Source organism: Ipomoea nil, unplaced genomic scaffold, assembly GCF_001879475.1.
Source record: "Ipomoea nil cultivar Tokyo-kokei standard unplaced genomic scaffold, Asagao_1.1 scaffold3069, whole genome shotgun sequence".
Lineage (NCBI taxonomy): Eukaryota > Viridiplantae > Streptophyta > Magnoliopsida > Solanales > Convolvulaceae > Ipomoea > Ipomoea nil.
In genome coordinates, this window is record NW_017619497.1 from 7,821,003 (window position 1) to 7,843,750 (window position 22,748).

Below are 22,748 nucleotides of genomic sequence, written 5' to 3' on the forward strand. Positions count from 1 at the left end.
CCACCAGTGACGTATTCCGGCGACCTGCAAGATTTTCCGGTGACCGGCAATATTTTCCGGCCGTCCGGTGGTCTTCCACTGGAGAAGACGACCGGACGGCCGCCTTCTCCAGTGGAAAATTTCAGGGTCGGAAAATCCTCGACAGCTGAAAGATGCAGAGACATGCTCCTCAGTTAACGAGCTTGATGGCTTTGTATGTGAATTAATCTCGAGACCTTTGTATTATATATGAATCACATGATAAATGCAAATTTTATTAATTGGTATATATATATATATATATATATATCAAGATTCGGAAGCTGCATAGCAAGTTGCAGCATGGGAGCAATAAACGAGCTGAGGAGAAGAATCTGTTTGAAGAAATAAAAAATGCAGAATTAAGAAGACAAGATCTCATTGCTGCTGCAAACAAAACCCCGCAGGCTTCCAGTAGGGAAGAAAGAGTTCAAGTGAGACAAAACAATAATCTTCTAAGCTTATTATATCTACACTAACAAGTGAATGCATATATTCATATATACTGAGATCGAGTTCGAAACATCATGTTTTTGGTTATTAATTTTGTTGAAATTAATGCAGAACCAGATCTGGTCGCCGGAAAATCTTGTCGGTCGCCGGAATACGTCACTGTTGGTCGGAATCCGTCGCCGGAATTGAAATGACCTGTAATAACAGGTCATTTTTCTGGTTTTTGGGCTTCATTGACCCAATTTAACATGTTTGAGTGTTTAATTGAACTTTTTTTAAGTTTAGGGGGTTAATTGACCTTTAGAGTAAAGTTTAGGGGGTTATTTGACCCTTTTCTCTAAATGGTATGGGATGTCAAGTGTTATACAAAAACAAATTTACAACACCAATATTTGCATATTAATTAATTGGTTGTTGGCACATCCCTTCACCCCATGCTTAGCGTACTCCAAACATGCATAAAAATAAATAAATAAGGCGTGTGTCTCTCTCTAGGGCCAAGTTCAAATGCGGTCAGTCCTTAACGTGCGGTCAATGCAGTTGCATCATTAAGTATATGTAAATACGTACCAATTGTGTTAGTAAATGCACAACAAAAAATGCACCAATGCACAAAAAACGCACCATTAGGTACACATCAGCATAAAACGCACCATTAGGTATGCATAAACACACAATACAGTGTTCAGAAATACACAATTAAGTGTGGGGAGGTATGGTACATTTTTTTGGGTGTGTGGTGCATTTCATTGTTGTACGTTTTCTAACACTATTGGTGCATTTTTACATATCTAATGGTGCGGCCGCACATTAAGTCATGACCTTTATATATATATATATATATATATATATATATATATATATATATATATATATATATATATATAGGGATGCACTCAGGTGCGAATAAAGTGCTCAGGAGGAAAATGCGAACGAATCAGCGCGCGACACGTGTCCAGATCTAATAACTTAAAAAAAAAACGCGGTGGCATTTTCGTAAATAATTGAACATCGAAGTGCAAGTAAAATCACTTACAAGTGCACCTACTTTCACCTATAAGTGCATGTAATTTTGCCTTGTTTGCATTTACTTTCCGCAAACATTCATGCACCTGGGTGTGTTTATAATTATATGTGCAACTATTTATAACTATAGGTGCAACTACTTATAACTATAGGTGCACCTACTTTCACCTATAAGTGCATGCATGTAATTTTGCCTTGTTAGCATTCACTTTCCGCAAACATTCATGCACTTGGGTGTGCTTATCACTACATATGCAACTATTTATAACTATAGGTGCAACTACTTATAAATATAGGTGCACCTACTTTCACCTATAAGTGCATGTAATTTTGCCTTGTTAACATTCATTGATCTGAGTTCAGCGGGTAGTAATACCCCTGAAAACCACTCGCAAACATTCATACACCTAGGTGCAACTACTTATAACTATGTGTGCAACTACTTAGAACTATAGGTGCAACTACTTAGAACTATAGGTGCAACTAAGTATTGATGCTCAGTGTAAATTTTTATTTGCACCTATAGTACATTTTACATGCACTTGTAATCATTTTACTTGCACTTTGATGTTCAATTATTTACGAAAATGCCACCGCGTTTTTTTTTTTTTAAAATCAGTGTTTCTCATCCATTAGATCTGGACACGTGGACGAACAGAATTCATTCCTATTTCGCGCCTGGGCGAAGCATTCGCACCTGAGTGCGATTATATATATATATATATATATATATATATATATATATATATATATATATATATATATATATATATATATACTTAGTAGACAGCGAAAGATCTTGTGCTCAAACGACATGGAATGACTTTTCTAAGTAGGAGGTTATGAATTCGAGGTAGAGGCGGTATTAACACACACATATATATAAAATATAAATGTGCAGTTTAATTACCAATGTAGGTTTTTTTTTTTTGTTAAAATAAATCATATATTTTACAAGTTGCCAACTTATTGGTTTATTTAAATTAAAACCTTGTTTAGGACTTGTAATCAATTCAATACACGTGCGTTGATTCTTCTCATTATTTTGTAATATTCAATCTTATATATCATCATTATCATCATCATGTGTAGTGTTCTATGCATACAAGTATTGTTAATTTGTAATGTGGGTATTTAAAAGGAATTGAAAATGTTACCAATTAATTTAATTTTTAAGTTTTAGTAATTGTGTACGTGATTAAAAAGTCTTCAAAGTGATTTTTTTTTTGTTATTATAAATATATATAATATTTTACAAAGACTAAATGTTATATTGCACAAATATAATAAGACTAGAAATCTAAGGAATCTTTTGGTCATCCAACAAAATCTGATGAAGGAGTTTCTGATATGTGTGGAAGGCTTTGGAGTTGTCCTATACAAGTCAGATTATTCCCTCTGTGTCTTTGTCCAACCACTGTTATTTTAATTAATTTATTATTATTATTATTATTTATTTAGTTGGTACAAAGAGATCAGTGAATGAATTTAATTAATCAAATTCTAATTATTTTATTTTATTACCAATAGCCAATAGGGATTATTGGTCTTATCTCAATTCTCACATAAGGATAAGTTGTTAGGCGACAAGAACTAATATAATTTTCTATGGCCAACTTCCATATATAATATTTTATTTCCAATAACAAACAATTTTAAACGTTTTTCACACCTCTTATTACCATAATACCTTCCAGATTCCCCTTTTGACGTCTCAACGACTTGTTTAGAAAATTTTTAAGCTCTCCAATTAAAATCTATATATTACTCCACATATTAACATTTGTGATTAGAATTATATTTGAATATGATCGAATTTTAATCTACAATAGCAGAAGACCTCAATTTTTAGAGGGTCTAATATTTACACTACCTATACTTATTTGAAATAAAAATTATATATATTACGGTAAAAACTGTGATTTTTGTATTCAACTAGTGTTACACCGTATTTAAAATAAAAATCATATATTTTACCGTATTAGTTTTATTAGTTTTAAAGATTGAGTTTATACTTTTGGTAATATCTCATTTATTTATAAGAACGAGACCACACAAATAAAAGAAATCGGTAATGCATTTAAGTATATAAATATAACTTTGAGTTAATACCCAAAATAGTCCCTCGACTATGTCGTAATTACCAATTTGGTCCTCGACTATCATTCTTACCCAATTAAGTCCTCAACTATACAATTTTTACCCAATTTAGTCCTTTGTCAATTTGACTGTTTGTTGACTGTCAAAAGTTGAAATAAAGTTGTAATTTTACAAGTTTTCTCCTTCCTCCTCATCTAGCAGCGCCAAACCATGTAGCAATAAGCTCCGGTTGGGTTCTAAACCTGTCAGTATTGAAGTAGTGGTTATGCATCGGATAGCCCATGAATTTGATTTTTAACGATTTTTTGACGATCGAAATCTGATCGGAGTGTATTGTTGCATGGTTTGGCGTTGCTAAATGGAGAGGAAGGAGAAATCTTGTAAAATTATAATTTTATCCCGACTTTTGACAGTCAACAAACAGTCAAATTAATACAGAGGACTAAATTGGGTAAGAATTGTATAGTTGAGGACTAAATTGGATAAGAATTGTATAGTTGAGGACTTAATTGAGTAAAAGTTACATAGTTGAGGACTTAATTGGGTAAGAATGGTAGTTGAGGACCAAATTAGTAATTATGACATAGTCGAGGGACCATTTTGGGTATTAACTCTATAACTTTTGTATGTTGATTCTACCCGACCCTTCTCATGAATAAGAATCCAGCAATAATGGAGAACGCGGTAGTGTAAAACGTTCACACTAAAATTTCAACAATTTTAAGACGAAAAGCAATGATAAATATTGATAAATTTCAAAAACCAGAAAATTGTGAAATTCATTTTTATTCATTCCAAAAAATGAAAAGAAGAAAATGCGTCTGCTATTTTTGGTGGAAAAAAACTGTTTGATCCTTTTGTCCTGAAGCAGCTATTCAAATCGTGGAAGATGACTACCGAACAACCTGCGTCACTTTTTTTAAAGAAAATCCTAAAAGGTTGGCTGGTCAACGACGAATCTTCAACACCGGAGTTCAGGTCAAACTTTTTCTGCTGTGTGTGTTAAAATTCATACAAAACTCTCCCTTTTCTGTAGTATTATTCCAAACCTTTTCATTCTCATCTCTAAGCTTCATGAGAATCTTCCATTCTTGAATTTCCCCCACGTTTCTTGAGCTTTCAATCATGGCGGAGAGAATCAGTTTCCTTGGGTTGTTCTTGGGTGTTCTGTGTTTTTTATCAGTATGTTTTGCCGCCGACAAGATTCAACAAGGCCAGTGGATCAAAGACGACGGAGAGAACATAGTTTCTGCAAATGAAAAATTTGTGTTGGGATTCTTTAGTCCCGAGGGAACAAGTAACAGGTACGTAGGAATATGGTATAATGAAATTATTCCACAATCAGTAGTTTGGGTTGCTAATAGGGAGAGGCCCATTTTGGATAAAAATGGAGCCTTTGGGATAACAGGAAATGGAACTTTTGTGGTTTTAGATGGCAAAAATGTGTCAATCTGGAACACAAACAGCTCTGTTACTTCAAGCAATGCAACCATGGTGTTAAGGAACACCAGTGAGCTTATTATTCTCAAAACCGATGGGTGGAGGCCTAATAATACTATATGGCAAAGTTTCCACCAACCCACAGACACATTCTTGCCGGGCATGAGGGTTGATCTCTCTGCCGGAGAAAGCAAGCTCTTCACTTCTTGGACTAATTCCGGCAACCCTTCTCCGGGGAGGTTCTCCATGGGAATAGACCCGAGAGCATCGCCCCAGATCGTGATATGGGAAGGGGAAAAGCGGTATTGGAGAAGTGGCCATTGGGATGGGCGTGTGTTCTTAGGTGTACCAATGAGGACAGATTTTGTATATGGCTTTGATTTGATCACTGAAAATGATAACCTGTACTTAGAATACAAGTCCAGTTCATCGGATTTAATAATGTTCAAAGTTGATTGGAATGGGAAAGAAGTGCAACAAAGGTGGAACGAAAGCAGGAAGCAATGGATCAAGATCCAAGAACAGCCTGCAGATCAGTGTGGGGTTTACAATCATTGCGGTCAATTTGCAAGATGTGATAATTCATCAAGCAATGGTATAAATTGCGTCTGCATAGTTGGATTCAACCCGAGTGATTGGAACCAATGGAACGCGAGAAACTGGACAGGAGGGTGTACCAGGAGGACTCCATTGCAGTGCCAGAAGAACAACACAGAGGGTGGTGGTGCTGAAAAAGATGGGTTCCGTGAGGTTAAACACATCAAATTGCCTGATTTCGCTGATATTGATAGAAACATGAGAAGTCCAGAGGATTGTAAAAAGAAGTGTGAAGAGGACTGCTCTTGCAATGCATACGCCCCGCCTGTTCCTGGTGGGATCTCCTGCATGTTATGGAGGAATGAATTGGTTGATATGATGCAATTAGATGAAGGCAGTGGGAGTACTCTTTTCGTTCGTCTTCATTCTTCCGAATTAGGTAAATTCTAATTAAACTTTAGCCTTCCAATTTAATTTCAACCAAGTTTTGATGTCTAAACTAACCATCAAATGAAACTTGTTTTGAACAGATAATAAGAGCAGCAAAACCACAATTATTGTTGCAGTATCTGTTGTGGCAGCAGTTGCAGTCCTTGTTATTGTATCCATTTGGCTACTATGTAGCCGCAGAGCAAGAATCCGAGGTAATTAAGCTAATTTTGAAACATCAAGATTGAGATTTTCCATTTCTTGTAATATTGTGGTTAAATTATGTGTTCTCCCGAACTTTTCATTTTTGCAGCCAAGAAAAGAGATGAAATTCCCCGGACAGAGCTACCTACCAGTGGGGAATTCTCTTCAGATTTTTCAGCCCAGTGTGACCTTACCGTGGAAGGGAAGGCAGGAGCTTCATCAGATCTGGTGTTCTTCAGCTTCAGCAGCATTGCAGCAGCTACTGATAGCTTTTCACTCGCAAACAAGCTCGGACAAGGAGGATTTGGCCACGTTTATAAGGTACAAATTAAATTCTACCTCATAATGCCTACTTAATTGATATGAATTATTGTAGTATGAGTTACTGATCTGAGAACTTTATAATATATATACGTATATATGTTTAGGGAGTCCTACCATGTGGTCAAGAAATAGCAGTAAAAAGACTTTCAAGAAGGTCTGGACAAGGTGTGCAGGAGTTTACTAATGAACTCACAGTGATCGCGAAATTACAACACAGAAATCTTGTTAGACTATTGGGGTGCTGCATTGAAGGAGATGAAAAAATGTTGCTTTATGAGTACATGCCAAACAAGAGCTTAGACTCTTTTGTGTTTGGTAAGTTTAGTTTCAAGTGTACTGTTTCACTCCAATCCACTAGTAGTGAAACCAAATTTCTTTTGTGAATCAAGTGAAAATTGAAGTTGTTTCTAATGGTGATGAGCTTATGACAGATCCTGCAAAGCGAAGCGAGCTAAACTGGAGAAAACGCTTTCATATCATAGAAGAGATTGCCCGGGGGCTGCTTTACCTCCACCGCGATTCCAGACTCAGGATAATTCATAGAGACTTGAAAGCTAGCAACATTTTGCTAGACGGCGAGATGAACCCCAAGATTTCAGACTTCGGCATGGCTAGAATATTTGGAGGGAACCAAAACGAAGCAAATACAAACAGGGTTGTTGGTACATAGTGAGTATTTAATTTGTTTCTCCACCTCCATCCCTTGTATTATTTATCAAACACACTCCATTATCAATTTACTTATTTGTTTTCATTTGTTCTTTATTTAGTGGTTATATGGCTCCCGAATATGCAATGGAAGGACTATTTTCAGTCAAATCAGATGTCTACAGCTTCGGTGTCTTGCTACTGGAGATCGTTAGCGGGCGAAGGAATACAAGCTTTCGCACAGACGACCACTCAGGCATTATAGAATATGTAAGTTAAAACATTTCAAGTTTGATATGTTTTCACAAACACTATATATGGTTTTCCATACTAATCTTCTCAAATTATAATAAATTGTAGGCATGGGAACAATGGGATGAAGGCAAACCAATGAACCTATTGGACCCTTCCATTTTCAGTTCATGTGTACCGCAAGAAGTGTTGAGATGCATACAGTTAGGGCTGCTTTGCGTGCAAGACTTGGCAGTTCACAGGCCAAACATGTCGGCGGTTGTGTTGTTTCTAGAGACGGATAATGTAACGTTGCCGGTGCCAAGACCGCCTACCTATACCGCTTCCATGAGAAGATCAGTTGATGTTGATTCATGGAACCAGAACAACGAACTTCCAAGCTCCAATAGCATTACTATGAGTGTAATAGTTGGTAGATAATATTTAATTTTGTAGTGTACTTGGTACATATAGTTGCTCTTATTTCTTTCCCCTTATCAATTTTTTTTTGGAAGGGATATAATTGTACTTATAATCGAATTATACTTCAAATCCCACAGTATATATAGTCATTATATATATATATATATATATATATATATATATATAAATCATACAATTTCTACTATACTAATGTCTCCAATTTTGTATATTACTTGTCTGTTCTTCTTCCGTCTCTGCGCCTTTTAGCTAAAGCTCCCATGTGAATTGTGATGATGGTGATCTGAGAAAGGACACGGCTTGTTAGGGTAGGGGTGTTTGTTATGCTATTTTGTCTGCATTTCCATTTTGCTCTTTCAGATTGATGGCGTGTACTTTAAATATGCTGAGTCTAATACTTTTGATTTAATAAGGTTTAACTGTTAATGGTAAGGAATGCGTTGTAATAGAGGTGGGTCAAAAGCTCAAGGAATGGAGCAATAAACAAAAGTAGGCAACTAATGCTTGTGGGGTTTACAATTAGTATTGTTAATTTGCACGATGTGATAGTTTAACTCCAGAGATTTATAGCTGTATAGATGGATTTGTGCTTAGTGATTAGAATTGGTGAAATACCTGTGATGCATTATGCATATGCCTCTGATGATACATATTCCATTTTCAATTCTTCAGGAACACCATAAGGAAAAATTTGTTACATCTCCTAACCCATCCTCTTGGATTGGTTCCATCAAAATCAGGGAAATCTATCCTCGGCTTGGGAGTCGGCAAATAGTTCTCAAGTCTACGGTTCACATTTCTATGTTGATGTGGATTCACAATATGTGTTTCAGCAACTACTTCAACATACGTAGGTATAGATTGATTACCTCCCGCAGCGTGATTCACCGAAGCACTTCCCCCTTCCGATTGTGGAGGTCTGGTTAGAGCTAGAGAGTGCGTGATTGCCGTAGGTGGCCGGTTCACTCCTCCTTGCGCCATCATCATGGTCATCCACTGCCTCACCTCAGCTTGAAGGTTTGTCATTGCTCCCGAGTATGCAATGAAGGCCTATTTTCAGTCAAATCAGATGTCTACAGCTTCGGTGTCTTGCTACTGGAGATCGTTAGCGGGCGAAGGAATACAACCTTTCGGACAGGCGACCACTTAAGCATTATAGAATATATAAGTTAAAACATTATTTCAAGTTTGATATGTTTTCACAATGCAAACACTATGGTTTTACATACTAATCTTCTCAAATTATAATAAATTGTAGGCATGAGAACAATGGGATGAAGGCAAACCAATGAACCTATTCGACCCTTCCATTTTCAGTTCATGTGTACCGCAAGAAGTGTTGAGATGCATACAGATAGTGCTGCTTTGCGTGCAAGACTTGACAGTTCACCGGCCAAACATGTCGGCAGTTGTGTTGGTTTTGGAGACGGATAATGTAACGTTGCCGGTGCCAAAACTGCCTACCTATACCGCTTCCATTGGAAGATCAGTGGATAATGTTTGATTCATGGAACCAGAACAACGACCTTCCAAGCTCCAATAGCATTACTATGAGTGTAATAGTTGGTAAATAATATTTTCTACTCTACTTACTTGGTATATACGGAGTATATATATAGTTGCTCTTATTATTATTAATTTTTTTGGTCAGATCACGAGGGGAGACACATTTAAGCCCGTACCATGTTATGATGTTAAGGGACAAGAGTGCACTGCTACCCATACCAACCAAGCTGGTTATAGTTGCTCTTATTTCTTTTCTCGATCAACTTTTTTTTTTTTTTTTTTCCTGAAGGAAATAGTTGTACTTACAATTGAATTATACTTCAAATCTCACTGTATATGTAGTCATGTTTTATGTACATATATATAAATCATACAATTTTTATATAATACCTGAATATAATTTAGATATTTAGTATACACATACAAGGTGATTGAGTACTATGTTTGTGATCTTCACTATTACTCAAATTTTATGAATAAATCTCAAGGATCATCATCTGTGATTTTCACTATTCCCTCTCAATTCTCATGTATATTAAATATTGAAATTGGAATTTTATTAATTCTATTCATACAAATTAAATTCTCACTTTATTCCTATATAATTCATCTCTCATGGAATTACAATTCATTTCCTCCAACCAAACGCCCCGTAAAAGTTATACGTTTTATTATTATTATTTATTAACATGGTTGCAATAGGCGCTATGCGCTAGTCGGGCGGTAGAGTAGCGCAGCGCCTAGCGCCTAGACGACCTAGGCGGGGCCTAAGCGGCCTAGGCGGTCGCCTAGGCGGCTAACTGAAAAAAAGAAAAACAGTGCACGTGTGTAGGTGCATATATGTCATATTATACATACATATATATATATATATATATATATACATATATATATATATATATATATATATATATATATATATATATAAATGAAAAAAATTAGCAAGGTCGAGTCGGCCGGGTTAATTCGGCTAACTCGACAGAAATTGACGAGTTAACTCGGTGTAATCGGCCGAGTTAGGCGCTAGGGGGCCGAATTAGACGCTAGGCGGGTGCCTAGGCGGCCGGTTTCCTAGGCGGGAGCCTAGGGGGAAAATCGCCACGGCCTAGGGGCGCCTAGCGCCTAGGCGCCGATTACTCGGTGCCTAGGCGGGATTTTTACAACCTTGTTTATTAATAGTATCACATTTTTCATCATAAGTATTACACTTCCTCTCATAAATAATAAACAATTCATATATTTTGATTAGTATTACACTTTTTCTCTAAGTAATTGTTCAAACCCTTAAATATTGCATCTTAATTTTAAAGTATTACATTTTTTTTCCTAAGGGTATTGCATTTTCTCTTATAAGTAACAAATAGTTTATTTTTAATTAGTATTATATTTCCTTACAAAAATATTATATTTTTATATTGACCCGATCCATATAATATATAAATATATGTGAGAAAGTCTAATGGGAGACTCACCCAATTTTATGACCAGTATTATTGATGTACTTGAATTGTTTCCAAAGTGGTGATAAAATTCATTGTCATCCTTATTTTTGAGTTGTACCATATTTTGCAGTGCAATGGAGTGGTACTTACTACCTAATATACTAAACGGTGTCGTTTGGTTCCATCTTCTTCTTCTTCCTGCTTTTGTTTTCTGGTTTATTACACATCCATTCTCGTGCAAAACACGATTAAATGGGGATTCTAATTCCAGCAACTCTTCAATTCAAATGGGGATTCTCCCTGGGATTGATCCTACCTCATCTATGAAGATCGTGATACGGGATGGGAATGGAGAAAAAACGATGATGGAGAAGCTGCCCTTGGAAATTGGAATAGACTTGTTCTTGGTATACTGTAACGCCCCCGAGCACTCAATAACCGTTGTTACGTCAGCAAGGCGATAAATGGTGCTGTTTTACTCGATATTTTAGATAAAAAATAATTTGTTATTAGCTATCTTCTATATATAGGCAGTAGATTGTATGGAAGGTTCATACTTGGATTAATCAATTGTATTTCTTTCTCTCAATTCTCTCTCTTTCCCTACCCTCTCAGAACTTCTTCTCTCCCTTCTGCAATCTCTACCTTCTCCTCCTTCTCCCTTGCAATCCTGTTCTGCTTTCTTTTTCCCTTCTTTTAGTGCTCAATTTTTTAGGTTCATTGCAATTGGTATCAGAGCCCGAACTCAAAACCCTACCCCATTCACCATTGAAGCCGGCTGGACAAGGTGGAAATTCAGACGATGGAGACGAGCCGCAAACTAAATACACAATTGGAGAAATGAAGAATTTTCTAAAAAAAAGAGAGAATTAGAGAGGTAAAAAAATGAAAAATGGAAAAATTGTTTACTAAATTTCTTTTTCCAAATCTTATTTTTATCTCCTTTCTCCACTTTTCTTAAGAAATTTGGAGAAAGGAAAAATCAATATTTCCAAATGGAGAAATAGTAATACACAAATGAATAGTACCTACACACATAGCCGTCCCAAGTTTGAATCCTACTGTTGCCATTACTTCATCTTTGGATGCTTTTTCTTTCATACGCTTCTTCTCTTCATCATATTCTATTATTTTTCTTCTTCAAATTCATTATTATTATTATTATTATTATTATTATTATTAAATTATTATTGTTATTATTAAATTTTTTATTATTATTACGATTATTATTATTATTATTATTAAATTATTATTATTATTATTATATTATTATTATTAGTATTAAATTATTATTATTATTATTATTATTATTGTTAAATTCTTATTATTATTACTATTATTTATTGTTATTATTATTATTAATTATTATTATAATAATAATAATAATAATAGTAATAATAATAATAATAATAATAATAATAATAATAATAATTATTATTATTATTATTATTATTATTATTATTATTATGGTTGTTGTTGTTGTAAAAATGTACAAATGCTATTATTATTATTATTATCATTATTATTGTTAAATTTTTATTATTATTACTATTACTATTTATTATTATTATTATTATTATTGTTGTTGTTGTTGTTGTAGAAGAAATGTACAAATGCTATATAGGATGAGTGTGTTTAATAAAATCAAAAAATTAGAGAAATAAAAATTTAGAGGAATGAAAAAATGAAAAATTGGAGAAATGGGAAAAAAAACTGAAAAAATAGAGAAATCAAAAATTGAAAATGGAAAAACAGAAAAATGAAGTAAATGACCCCTGTGTTCAACTGTCCAATCTCAGTGATAATATGCTCAGATTCAGAGACGAGCTGCTGGAAGCTTTGGACTTGATAGATCTGCTCTCCAGGTGAAGAATTCCGTACAGAGAGACGCCACAATCCGGACACCTTCAATAGCTCCCCAGCAAGGTCAGCTTTCTCCTCAACGGGTGCGATTTGAAGCCAACAAAAACGACATCTCAGCCCCTCCGATTCCGGCTGAAGAAGTTGGGAACTCAGACCTAGAGGTTGAGGTAATTGAAAATGCTACTCCTTGCTTAGTTGATAATGGCATTCTTGATGATAGTTCACCACCTCTTGATGATTTGGAGGAACTTAGTGATGTTAAGGAAGGAATTGATGTTGAATTTACTGCTAAAAATGAAGAAGTATCAGCCCATGTTAATAGGATAGATGATGAAAGTGATAAGGATGAAAGATGATGGCTTAAATAATTCTGATGAATTGTCTGATGGAATAATGAAAAACTCACATTTCTCAATTGTGTTTGATTAATTGTTTTTGAAACGAGAGGAATGGCTTACATTGATTGAGTGTTCTCCACTTGGATTTGGGACTTTAAATCCTCTAGGTAAGAATGGTGAAATTAAAGGAGTTGGCAGTAATGTCAATTTTGATCTAGGAGGTATTAGAGTTGAGTTTTCCTTGAATGCTCAGACCAATCATAATGTGCAATGTGAAGTTGGATATGGTCCCTATGACATTCCGGTCATGAATCTTGAAGAGGTTTGTCTGGTTTTTACTAATTTGGGTTCAAGATTGTTTGATAACCCTTATGAAGCACATGAAAGAAGCTTAAACACAGATCTTCTTTTAGCATTGCTAAGGAATTTGCTTCATCAGAGGCATGACTTAAGGCTTATCATTATGTTTGCCACAGCTGATGCAGATCAGCCTACAAATTACTTCTCTGGTTGTAGAACATTTTATGTGTCTGGCAGAAATTTTCAGGTGGACATTAAGAATCTGACAGAAGAGAGAACCGATGAAGCTCTGCAATTATTATGTCAGCTTGCAGCAGAATGTAATACCCCAGTGTGGGTTGAGCCTGTCTCATTTGAGGCTGACACCAGCACTCCCAAGAGTAGGAACTTTCCTCTTCTGCTTGCAGACACAGAAATTCTAAAATGTAGGCCATGTCCAGTAGTGCTTGCAGCTTTCTCTGGTGGTTCTAAAGCCTGCATGTACAAGTTGTTTCAGATCATTGAAGGGGCATGCAAAGCACAGATCAATCTAGAGGACAGCCGAAGGGTAGCCAACTGCATCGCTGGTCAAATGTTGGATTTTGGTCCTGTTGATTTTACAGCCGATTTCAGTGCCCGATTTGCTGTGCCACTCACTTTTCTCAAAGTGCCTGGTTCTGCAAAGCTTGTTTTTTGGGTTGCAAGAGGTTTCACTTCTAGAATGGATGCTTTGTTCCTTACTAGATTTGGGTCCCAGAATACACTAATTGATGCTTATGCAAAGTGTAGCAAGATAGGCTTGTCTAGGAAGGTGTTTGAAGAAATCGTTGAGAAGGATGTCTTCTATGGCAATTCTAAAATGCCATGGTGAAGTGAATTATTTTTTGATCCAGGTGGAACTGTACAGGAACTTGCCAAGCCCAAAAGCAACCTTGAAAGTGTCACTGAAGATGTGGGAGTGATTATTCTGAATTTGAAAAAGGAAAAATATGGGACTGGTTCTAGAGGTGATTATGGGAAGATGAACATTATACTAGCTTTGTGTCAACATAGTTCAGATTCTGTGAAAGAAATAATAGTCATGCCTAGGAGGGGCATATTGATAGTTGGAGAGAGCACTCTTGGTATTGATTGATCCTGCAAAGCGAGGCGAGCTAAACTGGAGAAAACGCTTTCATATCATAAAAGAGATTGCCTGGGGATTGCTTTACCTCCACCGCGATTCCAGACTCAGGATAATTCATAGAGACTTGAAAGCTAGCAACATTTTGCTAGACGGCGAGATGAACCCCAAGATTTCAGACTTCGGTATGGCTAGAATATTTGGAGGGAACCAAAACGAAGCAAATACAAACAGGGTTGTAGGCACATAGTGAGTATTTAATTTGTTTCTCCACCTCCATCCCTTGTATTATTTATCAATTTACTTATTTTTTTTGTTCTTTATTTATTTAGTGGTTATATGGCTCCCGAGTATGCAATGGAAGGCCTATTTTCAGTCAAATCAGATGTCTACAGCTTCGGTGTCTTGCTACTGGGAGATCGTTAGCGGGCGAAGGAATACAAGCTTTCGCACGATGTGATAGTTTAACTCCAGAGATTTATAGCTGTATAGATGGATTTGTGCTTAGTGATTAGAATTGGTGAAATAGTTGTGATGCATTATGCATATGCCTCTGATGAAATTTTCTTCCATGATATAGGGAAATTAATTGGTTCAGATGCATCAATTTAGTTAAGGCAGGGAGAACTTTGTTTTGATTTGCCTTGCTCTTTCTGGATGAGTGAACTTAATTCAGATTGAGCAAGATGAATGAAAAGAGTGCTCTTAATGCCTTGATCAAATTGAAGCATGTCAACCAATTCATTCATCTATATCATGCATGTGATACATATCTAAAGAGTTTGAAATTGAAGTATATATGGCTTTTTGCGAGGCATATTTGGCTGATAGATCTGATCAAATTACAGTATAAATTACTGACTACTTTCTAATATATATATATATGTGTGTGTTTAGGGAGAACTACCTTGTGGCCAAGAAATTGCTGTAAAAAGGCTTTCAAAAATGTCCAGACAAGGTGTGGTGGAGTTAAAAATTGAAGTCACCGTGATTGCCAAATTACAACACAGAAATCTTGTTAGACTGTTGGGATGTTGCATTGAAGGAGGTGAAAAGATGCTGATCAAGAGTTTAGACACTTTTATGTTTGGTAAGTTTAGTTAGTAAAATCAATTTTCTTTTGTGAATCAAGTGAAAAGTTGTTTCTTATTGATGGTGAACTTACTCATGGCAGATCCTACAAAGCGAGCCCGGCTAAACTGGGGAAAATGTTTCCAGATTATCGAAGAGATTGCTTGAGGAATTCAAGCTTTCAGACAGATGACCACTTTGGCATTAAAGATTATGTAAGTTAACATCTCACTCCTTACTGCCCATAAAACAATGTATCAAGTTTTCTTAAAATTTTCTCTTGTTGTAGGCATGGGAACAGTGGGATCAAGGTACAACATAGAACCTTCATGATGCTACTAAAATGAAAATCTGTCATTTTCTTGATGAGGTACTGCCATATTTCCTTTGAAGATTAATTAGCTTGGTCACCAGATGGATCATTTGTAGTTTTTTTTGTTCAGATGTAGACATTCCCCAGTTAAAAAAACATGGTAGGACCTTGACCTAGGCTGGTCTTTCGTCAAAGAAATCTTGGCATGCAATTGGTGAAATAATGTGCATAGGAATGTTTTGTCGGATTCACAGTCAAATGAATAGTGTGCAATGCCACTAAATTTATAAAGGAAACAGCAGAAGCCATCTTTTTCAAACTTGGCTGCAGAAGCAGATCAAAATCTGGATGGAATTGACCAGGTAATTGAGCAAGAAAGTCAAATTCTTGATTCTAGTTTTAATACTAGCTACTAGTCATAAGTAGTACAGTAAATCTGTTAATCTAGGAGAGTTTGAGCCATGTTTCTTTCTTTCCTCTATCCAAACTCCTCTGGTAGCCAAACAGAGTTGCAGGTGGCCGGAAAGTGGCACAGCGGACGACATTCTTTAATAAGGGCCACCATGGAATCCGGTAGCTTCCTGTTTTGGTACTTCCTAATTTCCCAGATTCTCATTTCAACATTCACCATAGCTGTTGACACCATCACTCCTGCACAGCCCCTCACACTCAACCAAACTTTAGTCTCCGCCGGTGAGGTCTTCCAACTGGGATTCTTCAGTCCCGGTGGCAACTCCGGTGGACTGTACGTTGGGATATGGTACAAGGAAATCCGAGACAGGACTATCGTTTGGGTCGCGAACAGGGACAAACCTCTGAGGAATTCCACCGGATTCTTGAAAATTGGCGAGGATGGGAACATCCATTTGGTGGATGGGACAGGGAATTCAATCTGGTCGTCATCAAACACGAATAATCAGTCCGTGCCAGGAAACACAGTTGCCCAGCTCCTGGATTCCGGAAACTTTGTTGTTCGCCGAGAAAACGATGAAAATCCAGAGAATTATCTCTGGCAAAGCTTTGATTACCCGACAGACACGTTGCTACCTGGAATGAAGCTAGGATGGGACTCAAAGACAGGGCGGAATCGATACATTTCATCGTGGAGAAGCCCGACCGATCCGTCCGAGGGGGATATCACCTTCAAGCTGGACATCAATGGATTACCCGAAGCTTTCTTGAGGAACAAAGACATCATCATTTATCGAAGTGGCGGCTGGAATGGCGTTGCGTTCAGCGGCGTCCCAGAAATGGAACCCAAAGAAGTCATCGCTTTCTCATTCATGAGAACCAAAAACGAAGTTTACTACTCCTTCGAGATTCACAACAAGAATTTATTCTCCAGATTGATAGTGAACTACACACAGTTACTTGAAAGGTATACGTGGATTCCCGAGAATCGCATCTGGAACAGATTCTGGAACGCCCCGAAAGACCAGTGCGACAATTACCGAGAATGCGGTTCCTTTGGAATCTGCGACACCGACATGTCCCCGGTGTGCGGGTGTCCGGTCGGATTTAAGCCCAGAAACCAACAGGCTTGGTCTTTGCGAGATGGGTCCGGCGGCTGCTTTCGGTACGACGAATTGGATTGTCCGACCGATGGGTTTTTGTCGATGAATTACACCAAGTTGCCGGAGAGTTCGACGTCGTTTGTGGATGCGACGATGAGTTTGGATGAGTGTAAAGAGATGTGCGTTAGGAATTGCTCCTGCACGGCTTACTCCAACTATAATATCAGCAACGGCGGCTCTGGATGCGTTATTTGGACGGCGGAGCTTTTCGATATTCGGCAGTATACGGCGGAAGGCGGCCAACTTCTCTACGTCAGAGTGGCTGCTTCCGATGCAGGTACGCTTTATTTTATTTTAAAATTAGACGTGACACATTTTTTTACGGAGTAATAGTTAAAATTTTAAATATACTCCGTAATATATTTTGTGATAAAAATAAAAGTAGAGCATTTTAATATTTCATAATTAAAATTAAAATATTTAATTAGAACCAACAACTTTCACTACTTTCCTTGAATGGTGGTTGCGTGACAATTTGAAGTTAGGCTGGTTTCCAAACACTTTTTCTTTCCCTCAGTTGTCTATTCGTAGCAGTCAAATTTTTCTATAAAATTTTATAGCTGAAAGTTGAAACGATATATATGAACTTTTTAAATTTTAAAATCGTTTAAAAAAAATTATTTTTTTAACTTTTTTTTTTTTTTTTTTTGGTGGTGGGGTTCATGTGACTAGTTATTTTGGTTTATCTGATCAACTTTTTAGTTTTGGACTTCTAAAATTTTTACTTCAAGCATGAAATCTTGTTACTTGTGTGTTTAGAACAAACCGGGGAAGTTGCAAGAGGTGGGAATGGTTTTGGCAAGACTAAAAAGGTAATATTGGCATGTGGCATAGTACTTGGAATTGGCATGGTTCTTTTTGGATTACTTCTATTGAAGAGAAGAAAATTGCGAAGAGGTGTTACTGAAAATATAGAGATGAGAGGTAATCAAACATTGATCTTATTATGTGTGTTCTTAAATTCAACTTAGTTTACTCGATCAATATATTTGTTCTTAAAACAGGCACAAGAGAAAGAAGTAGAGATCCTCTAATGAATGCAACTGCAATCTCAAGTAAGCGAGAGCATTCCGGTGAGACAATGATAACGGATGAGTATGAATTACCAATATTCGATTTTAATGCCATTGCTATGGCAACGGACAATTTTGCCAATGCAAATAAGCTAGGCCAAGGTGGTTTTGGTTCTGTTTACAAGGTAAGCACACGTTATTTATGTTAATTAAGGAACACGGTCAAGTTCAACCTAGTAGACCATATGCATTATAAGGTGTGCCTTTTCTGGATGTAATATGTATTAGGGAATGCTAGTTGGAGGTGAAGAAATAGCTGTGAAGAGGTTGTCAAAGAACTCTAGACAAGGAGCCGAGGAGTTCAAGAATGAGCTTAGATTGATTGCAAGACTCCAACACAGAAATCTAGTGAAGCTTCTCGGGTGTTGTGTTGATATTGACGAGAAAATGTTGATATATGAATACATGGAAAACAAGAGCTTGGATTCCATTCTATTTGGTAAGCCTATCCCCTCTTCTTCAATCTATAGAAATGCTGGGATTTATATGCACCTTTGAATCCAATTATGTATATTTAGATAAAAAGAGAAGCTCATTGCTCGACTGGAAAAGGCGCTACAACATCATTTGCGGGGTGGCTCGTGGACTTCTATATCTGCACCAAGATTCGAGGTTTAGGATCATTCATAGAGATCTCAAAGCTAGTAACGTTCTCCTAGACAAGGAGATGAATCCCAAAATATCTGACTTTGGCATGGCAAGACTTTTTGGTGGAGATGAGACAGAGGCTGGTACTACAAAGAGAATAGTTGGAACATAGTAACCATCAAAACAATTTTCTAACTAATTATATCTTTCAGTTACTGATTTCTTTGATTAACTTTCACTATACACTCAACATTTACCTTTTTCAGTGGTTACATGTCACCTGAATATGCAATGGATGGACTATTCTCGGTGAAATCTGATGCTTTTAGCTTCGGAGTTCTGGTGCTAGAAGTTGTGAGTGGAAGGAAAAATCAAGGATTCTATACTCCAAGCAACGAAGAGAACCTTCTTGGACTTGTAAGTGTAGGATGATGTTAGTAAAACAATTGTTCTCTAACTATTGTCATGGTTAATTGCTTAATTTTGTGACCTCCGATCCAACAGGCATGGAGATTGTGGGGAGAAGGGAGAGGGTCGGAACTACTGGATTCAGTTATCGCTTCAGAATCGCATTCCGAATTTGTTGATCAAGTAATGAGATGCATACAAGTGGGGCTATTGTGTGTCCAAGAGAAAGCAGAAGACAGACCAAATATGGCAGCCGTGATGTTGATGCTGATAGGCAAAGGGACTTCGCTTCCCCAACCTAAACAACCTGGATTTTGTTTAGCAAGTAAACCTGTCAAAATGGATTCGTCTTCTACTAGTTACAATGATCAATCATTGAATCAACTTACAGTCACCATGCTGGATGCAAGGTAGTTAATTCATGTAAGGCCATGGTCATTATTGTGGCATAGCTTGTATACCTAGCTAATTCAATTCCAAAATTACAAAATTTTTGGAGTGGCCGCCTTGCCCAGACTCGGAACTGCAACAAACATTGACAGGCACAGAAGGACAAAATATGAAGAAAAAGAAGAAGAAGAAGAAGCCATTTTTATATTTTATATTATTTTTCTGATCTCCTTTTGTTATTTGGGATGGTAAACTATGTTTATATATAGGGTTTGTTCGTAACGTACGCAATTAATAGACCAAACTCAAGGATATTTTTGTAAAATCAAATTTAGAATTATTTTAGTAAAATTATTGATTTCAGAGTTAATTATCGAAATGGTCCCTTGACTATAGCGAAATTACCAATTTAGTCTTTGACTATTTTTTTTGACCAATTAAGTCCCTCAACTTTAAAAATCTTAACCAATTTGGTCCTCCGTTTGTTTGACCGTTAGTCAACCGTTAACTTGGGACCAAATTGGTAATTTGCTATAGTCAATGAACCATTTTGGTAATTAACTTTAAGGATGGCAATTCGATTCAGTTTTCTCGAACCGAACCGTACCAAACTAGTTAGATTCGGTAATATAACGAACAACCGAACGGTAATAGATTCTTGTATACCGGACGGTTCGATAAAAACGCGAACCGAACTGAATTTGTTCGGTAAAAACCGAACCGAACCGAATATCGTTTGAACATTGGATTGCTATTTTGTTATATATTAGACTTTGGATATGGACTATGTAAACACCATAACACATAATATATAACTTTTGATAACAAACCATAAAGAAATCAAATAAAATATTTACGAGAGATACCCGTGAAAATATGAGTTGAACGGAAGAGCAAGCAGTATAGGACTTGGATTTACTTTTTATTTATTTATTTATTATTATTATTATTGTTATTATTATTATTATGTTTTTTTTTTTAAATCAAACGGTATTCAGTTCAGTTCAATTTTTTACCGAACAATTCGGATCGTTTTTTTATTGAACCGTTCGGTATACAAGAATCAAATACCGTTCGGTTGTTCAGTATATTACTGAACCAAATTAGTTCGGTTCAGTTTGATACAGTTCAGTTCGAGAAAACTAAACTGAATTGCCCACCCCTAAAGATAATTACCAAAATGGTCCCTTGACTATAGCGAAATTACCAATTTGGTCCCAAGTTAACGGTTGACTAACGATCAAACTAACGGAGGACCAAATTGGTTAAGATTTTTAAAGTTGAGGGACTTAATTGGTTAAAAAAAATAGTCAAGGACCAACTTGGTAATTTCACTATAGTCAAGGGACCATTTCGTTAATTAACTCTTATCCATATATATATTTTCATAAAATCAGATAAAGATACAAATTTAAGTCCTCTATAAATGTCATCGTGAAGCGCATAATGCTGGAAGTCGATACTGAAGGCGACAAATTGTCACAAAATTTTCCCCTCCAAATGTCAAAATATTTATTGTATTCATATTAATTTATATATATATTCATGTAATTCCCAAAAATTTTTCCTCGAAATGTGAAAACATTTATTGTATTCATATTAATATATAAATAGATTCATGTAATTCCCAAAAATTTCCCCTCCAAATGTGAAAACATTTATTGTATTCATATTAATTTATAAATAGATTCATGTAATTTAACATGTTGAGTAAAAGAAGAATATAATTACTTACTATATTTTATTTGTTGGAAATCGGGATACTACTTCAAAGTGGAGTGTGTATTATGATATGAGAGTACCATTATATTCTACAACATTTCTTATACATTAATTACACATGGGATACTAAATAGTATCTTTAATGTATGTCTGGACCTACATGTGCAATAGTGAACAAACTTAAGAGTTGGAGATAGATGAACACAAGTAAATTCAAACTCATCATCTAAAAAAATCACTTCCCAGTTCGGCAAAGCGCTTCGTTGCATGTGAGGAGAAAACGAGTTTGATTTTTGATAAGAAAAACGCCAACCCTTCCTTACTGTCGGAAAAAATTAAGAAATCAGCTTTGTAGGGCATGTTACCAGGGTCTCCATCAACGCCCAATCCGTTGGATCCTTCCGCATTAAAAACACTTGAAGCTACAATTGCAAAATAATAATAATAATAATAATAATAATAATAATAATAATAATAATAATAATAATAATAATAATAATAATAATAATAATCTTGAAAACTGTAGAAAAAAATACTTATGTTTTCATGAGTGCAACACCAAGATATGATTCCACAGAGAGAATTATAAACTTGTGCAAAAAGAAAGGGAAACAGTGAAAAATGAAAAATTATGATTTCTAAACTCACCAATCCATTGTATTTATAGGTAGAAAATATGAGAACTATAAACTTGTATAATTTTCAAAAAGGAAAGGTGTAATTATGTAATATTATCAATTAATAAATTTTAATTAATTTCCATTTTACATTTACTTACCAAATAAGTTTTACTACACATGTTTGAGCGGAAAAATGAAATAGGAGGATTATATATATATATATATATATATATATATATATATATATATATATATATATATATATATATTACATCATATATAGTTATTAGGATCGTATTTAGGAATGATATATATAAATTTAAAAATAACCTATTAAAAGGTTTGAAATTATATAAATTATCTTAAAGTCAAAAAGTCTCCCTGCATTCAGGAATTTGTATTTGTAATTGTGAAATTAATTACCATATATAAAAAAAATCTATTAAAAGGCATGATATTTATTTATATAATAATTATTTTCATATGAACGTATGTGACTGTCAATTCCATAATTACATATATGTATAATAGGATAATACTATATTTATATATTATTATATACATATATATTGTACATCATATTGAGT

General features: G+C 35.6%; 2 protein-coding genes and 1 long non-coding RNA gene across 6 annotated transcripts; all 3 read left to right on the forward strand.

The window, feature by feature from the left end:
• Nucleotides 1-138: 138 nt before the first annotated feature.
• Nucleotides 139-362, forward strand: LOC109164975. The gene is made up of 2 exons (XR_002051455.1): nucleotides 139-193; nucleotides 294-362. It is a non-coding gene; the product is annotated as an uncharacterized LOC109164975 (long non-coding RNA).
• Nucleotides 363-4,587: 4,225 nt separating this feature from the next.
• On the forward strand, nucleotides 4,588-9,039 carry LOC109164970 (G-type lectin S-receptor-like serine/threonine-protein kinase B120). 3 transcript variants are annotated; one of them, XM_019313540.1, is made up of 7 exons: nucleotides 4,588-6,013; nucleotides 6,105-6,218; nucleotides 6,314-6,528; nucleotides 6,636-6,846; nucleotides 6,963-7,200; nucleotides 7,302-7,333; nucleotides 8,900-9,039. In XM_019313540.1, exons 1-7 carry the CDS (start codon nucleotides 4,723-4,725, stop codon nucleotides 9,022-9,024), a joined length of 2,226 nt encoding a protein of 741 aa, XP_019169085.1. In that variant the 5' UTR covers nucleotides 4,588-4,722; the 3' UTR covers nucleotides 9,025-9,039. The 3 variants fall into 3 exon arrangements, with proteins under 3 accessions (XP_019169085.1, XP_019169083.1, XP_019169084.1); XM_019313538.1 differs by lacking the exon at nucleotides 8,900-9,039 and adding an exon at nucleotides 7,540-7,995 and having other exon boundaries at nucleotides 4,592-6,013; nucleotides 7,302-7,449; XM_019313539.1 differs by lacking the exon at nucleotides 8,900-9,039 and adding an exon at nucleotides 7,540-7,962 and having other exon boundaries at nucleotides 4,592-6,013; nucleotides 6,317-6,528; nucleotides 7,302-7,449.
• LOC109164966 (receptor-like serine/threonine-protein kinase SD1-8) lies at nucleotides 8,241-19,930 on the forward strand. 2 transcript variants are annotated; one of them, XM_019313532.1, is made up of 10 exons: nucleotides 8,242-8,340; nucleotides 15,300-15,492; nucleotides 15,577-15,688; nucleotides 15,763-17,637; nucleotides 18,120-18,284; nucleotides 18,365-18,558; nucleotides 18,662-18,872; nucleotides 18,952-19,192; nucleotides 19,288-19,438; nucleotides 19,526-19,930. In XM_019313532.1, the coding sequence occupies exons 4-10, from the start codon at nucleotides 16,248-16,250 to the stop codon at nucleotides 19,841-19,843; spliced, it is 2,670 nt and encodes an 889-aa protein (XP_019169077.1). In that variant the 5' UTR covers nucleotides 8,242-8,340; nucleotides 15,300-15,492; nucleotides 15,577-15,688; nucleotides 15,763-16,247; the 3' UTR covers nucleotides 19,844-19,930. The 2 variants fall into 2 exon arrangements, with proteins under 2 accessions (XP_019169078.1, XP_019169077.1); XM_019313533.1 differs by lacking the exon at nucleotides 19,526-19,930 and having other exon boundaries at nucleotides 8,241-8,340; nucleotides 18,952-19,164; nucleotides 19,288-19,385.
• Nucleotides 19,931-22,748: the final 2,818 nt, after the last annotated feature.

What these genes read in the sequence shown, in the direction of transcription:
- LOC109164970 (XM_019313538.1), top strand. Translation starts at nt 4,723, where the DNA reads ATGGCGGAGAGAATCAGTTTCCTTGGGTTGTTCTTGGGTGTTCTGTGT. An exon ending in TCTTCATTCTTCCGAATTAG is followed by an intron (nt 6,014 to 6,104) that starts GTAAATTCTAAT and finishes TGTTTTGAACAG; the next exon opens with ATAATAAGAGCAGCAAAACC. An exon ending in GATTTGGCCACGTTTATAAG is followed by an intron (nt 6,529 to 6,635) that starts GTACAAATTAAA and finishes ATATATGTTTAG; the next exon opens with GGAGTCCTACCATGTGGTCA.
- LOC109164966 (XM_019313532.1), top strand. Translation starts at nt 16,248, where the DNA reads ATGTTTCTTTCTTTCCTCTATCCAAACTCCTCTGGTAGCCAAACAGAG. An exon ending in TGAAAATATAGAGATGAGAG is followed by an intron (nt 18,285 to 18,364) that starts GTAATCAAACAT and finishes TTCTTAAAACAG; the next exon opens with GCACAAGAGAAAGAAGTAGA. An exon ending in GTTTTGGTTCTGTTTACAAG is followed by an intron (nt 18,559 to 18,661) that starts GTAAGCACACGT and finishes AATATGTATTAG; the next exon opens with GGAATGCTAGTTGGAGGTGA.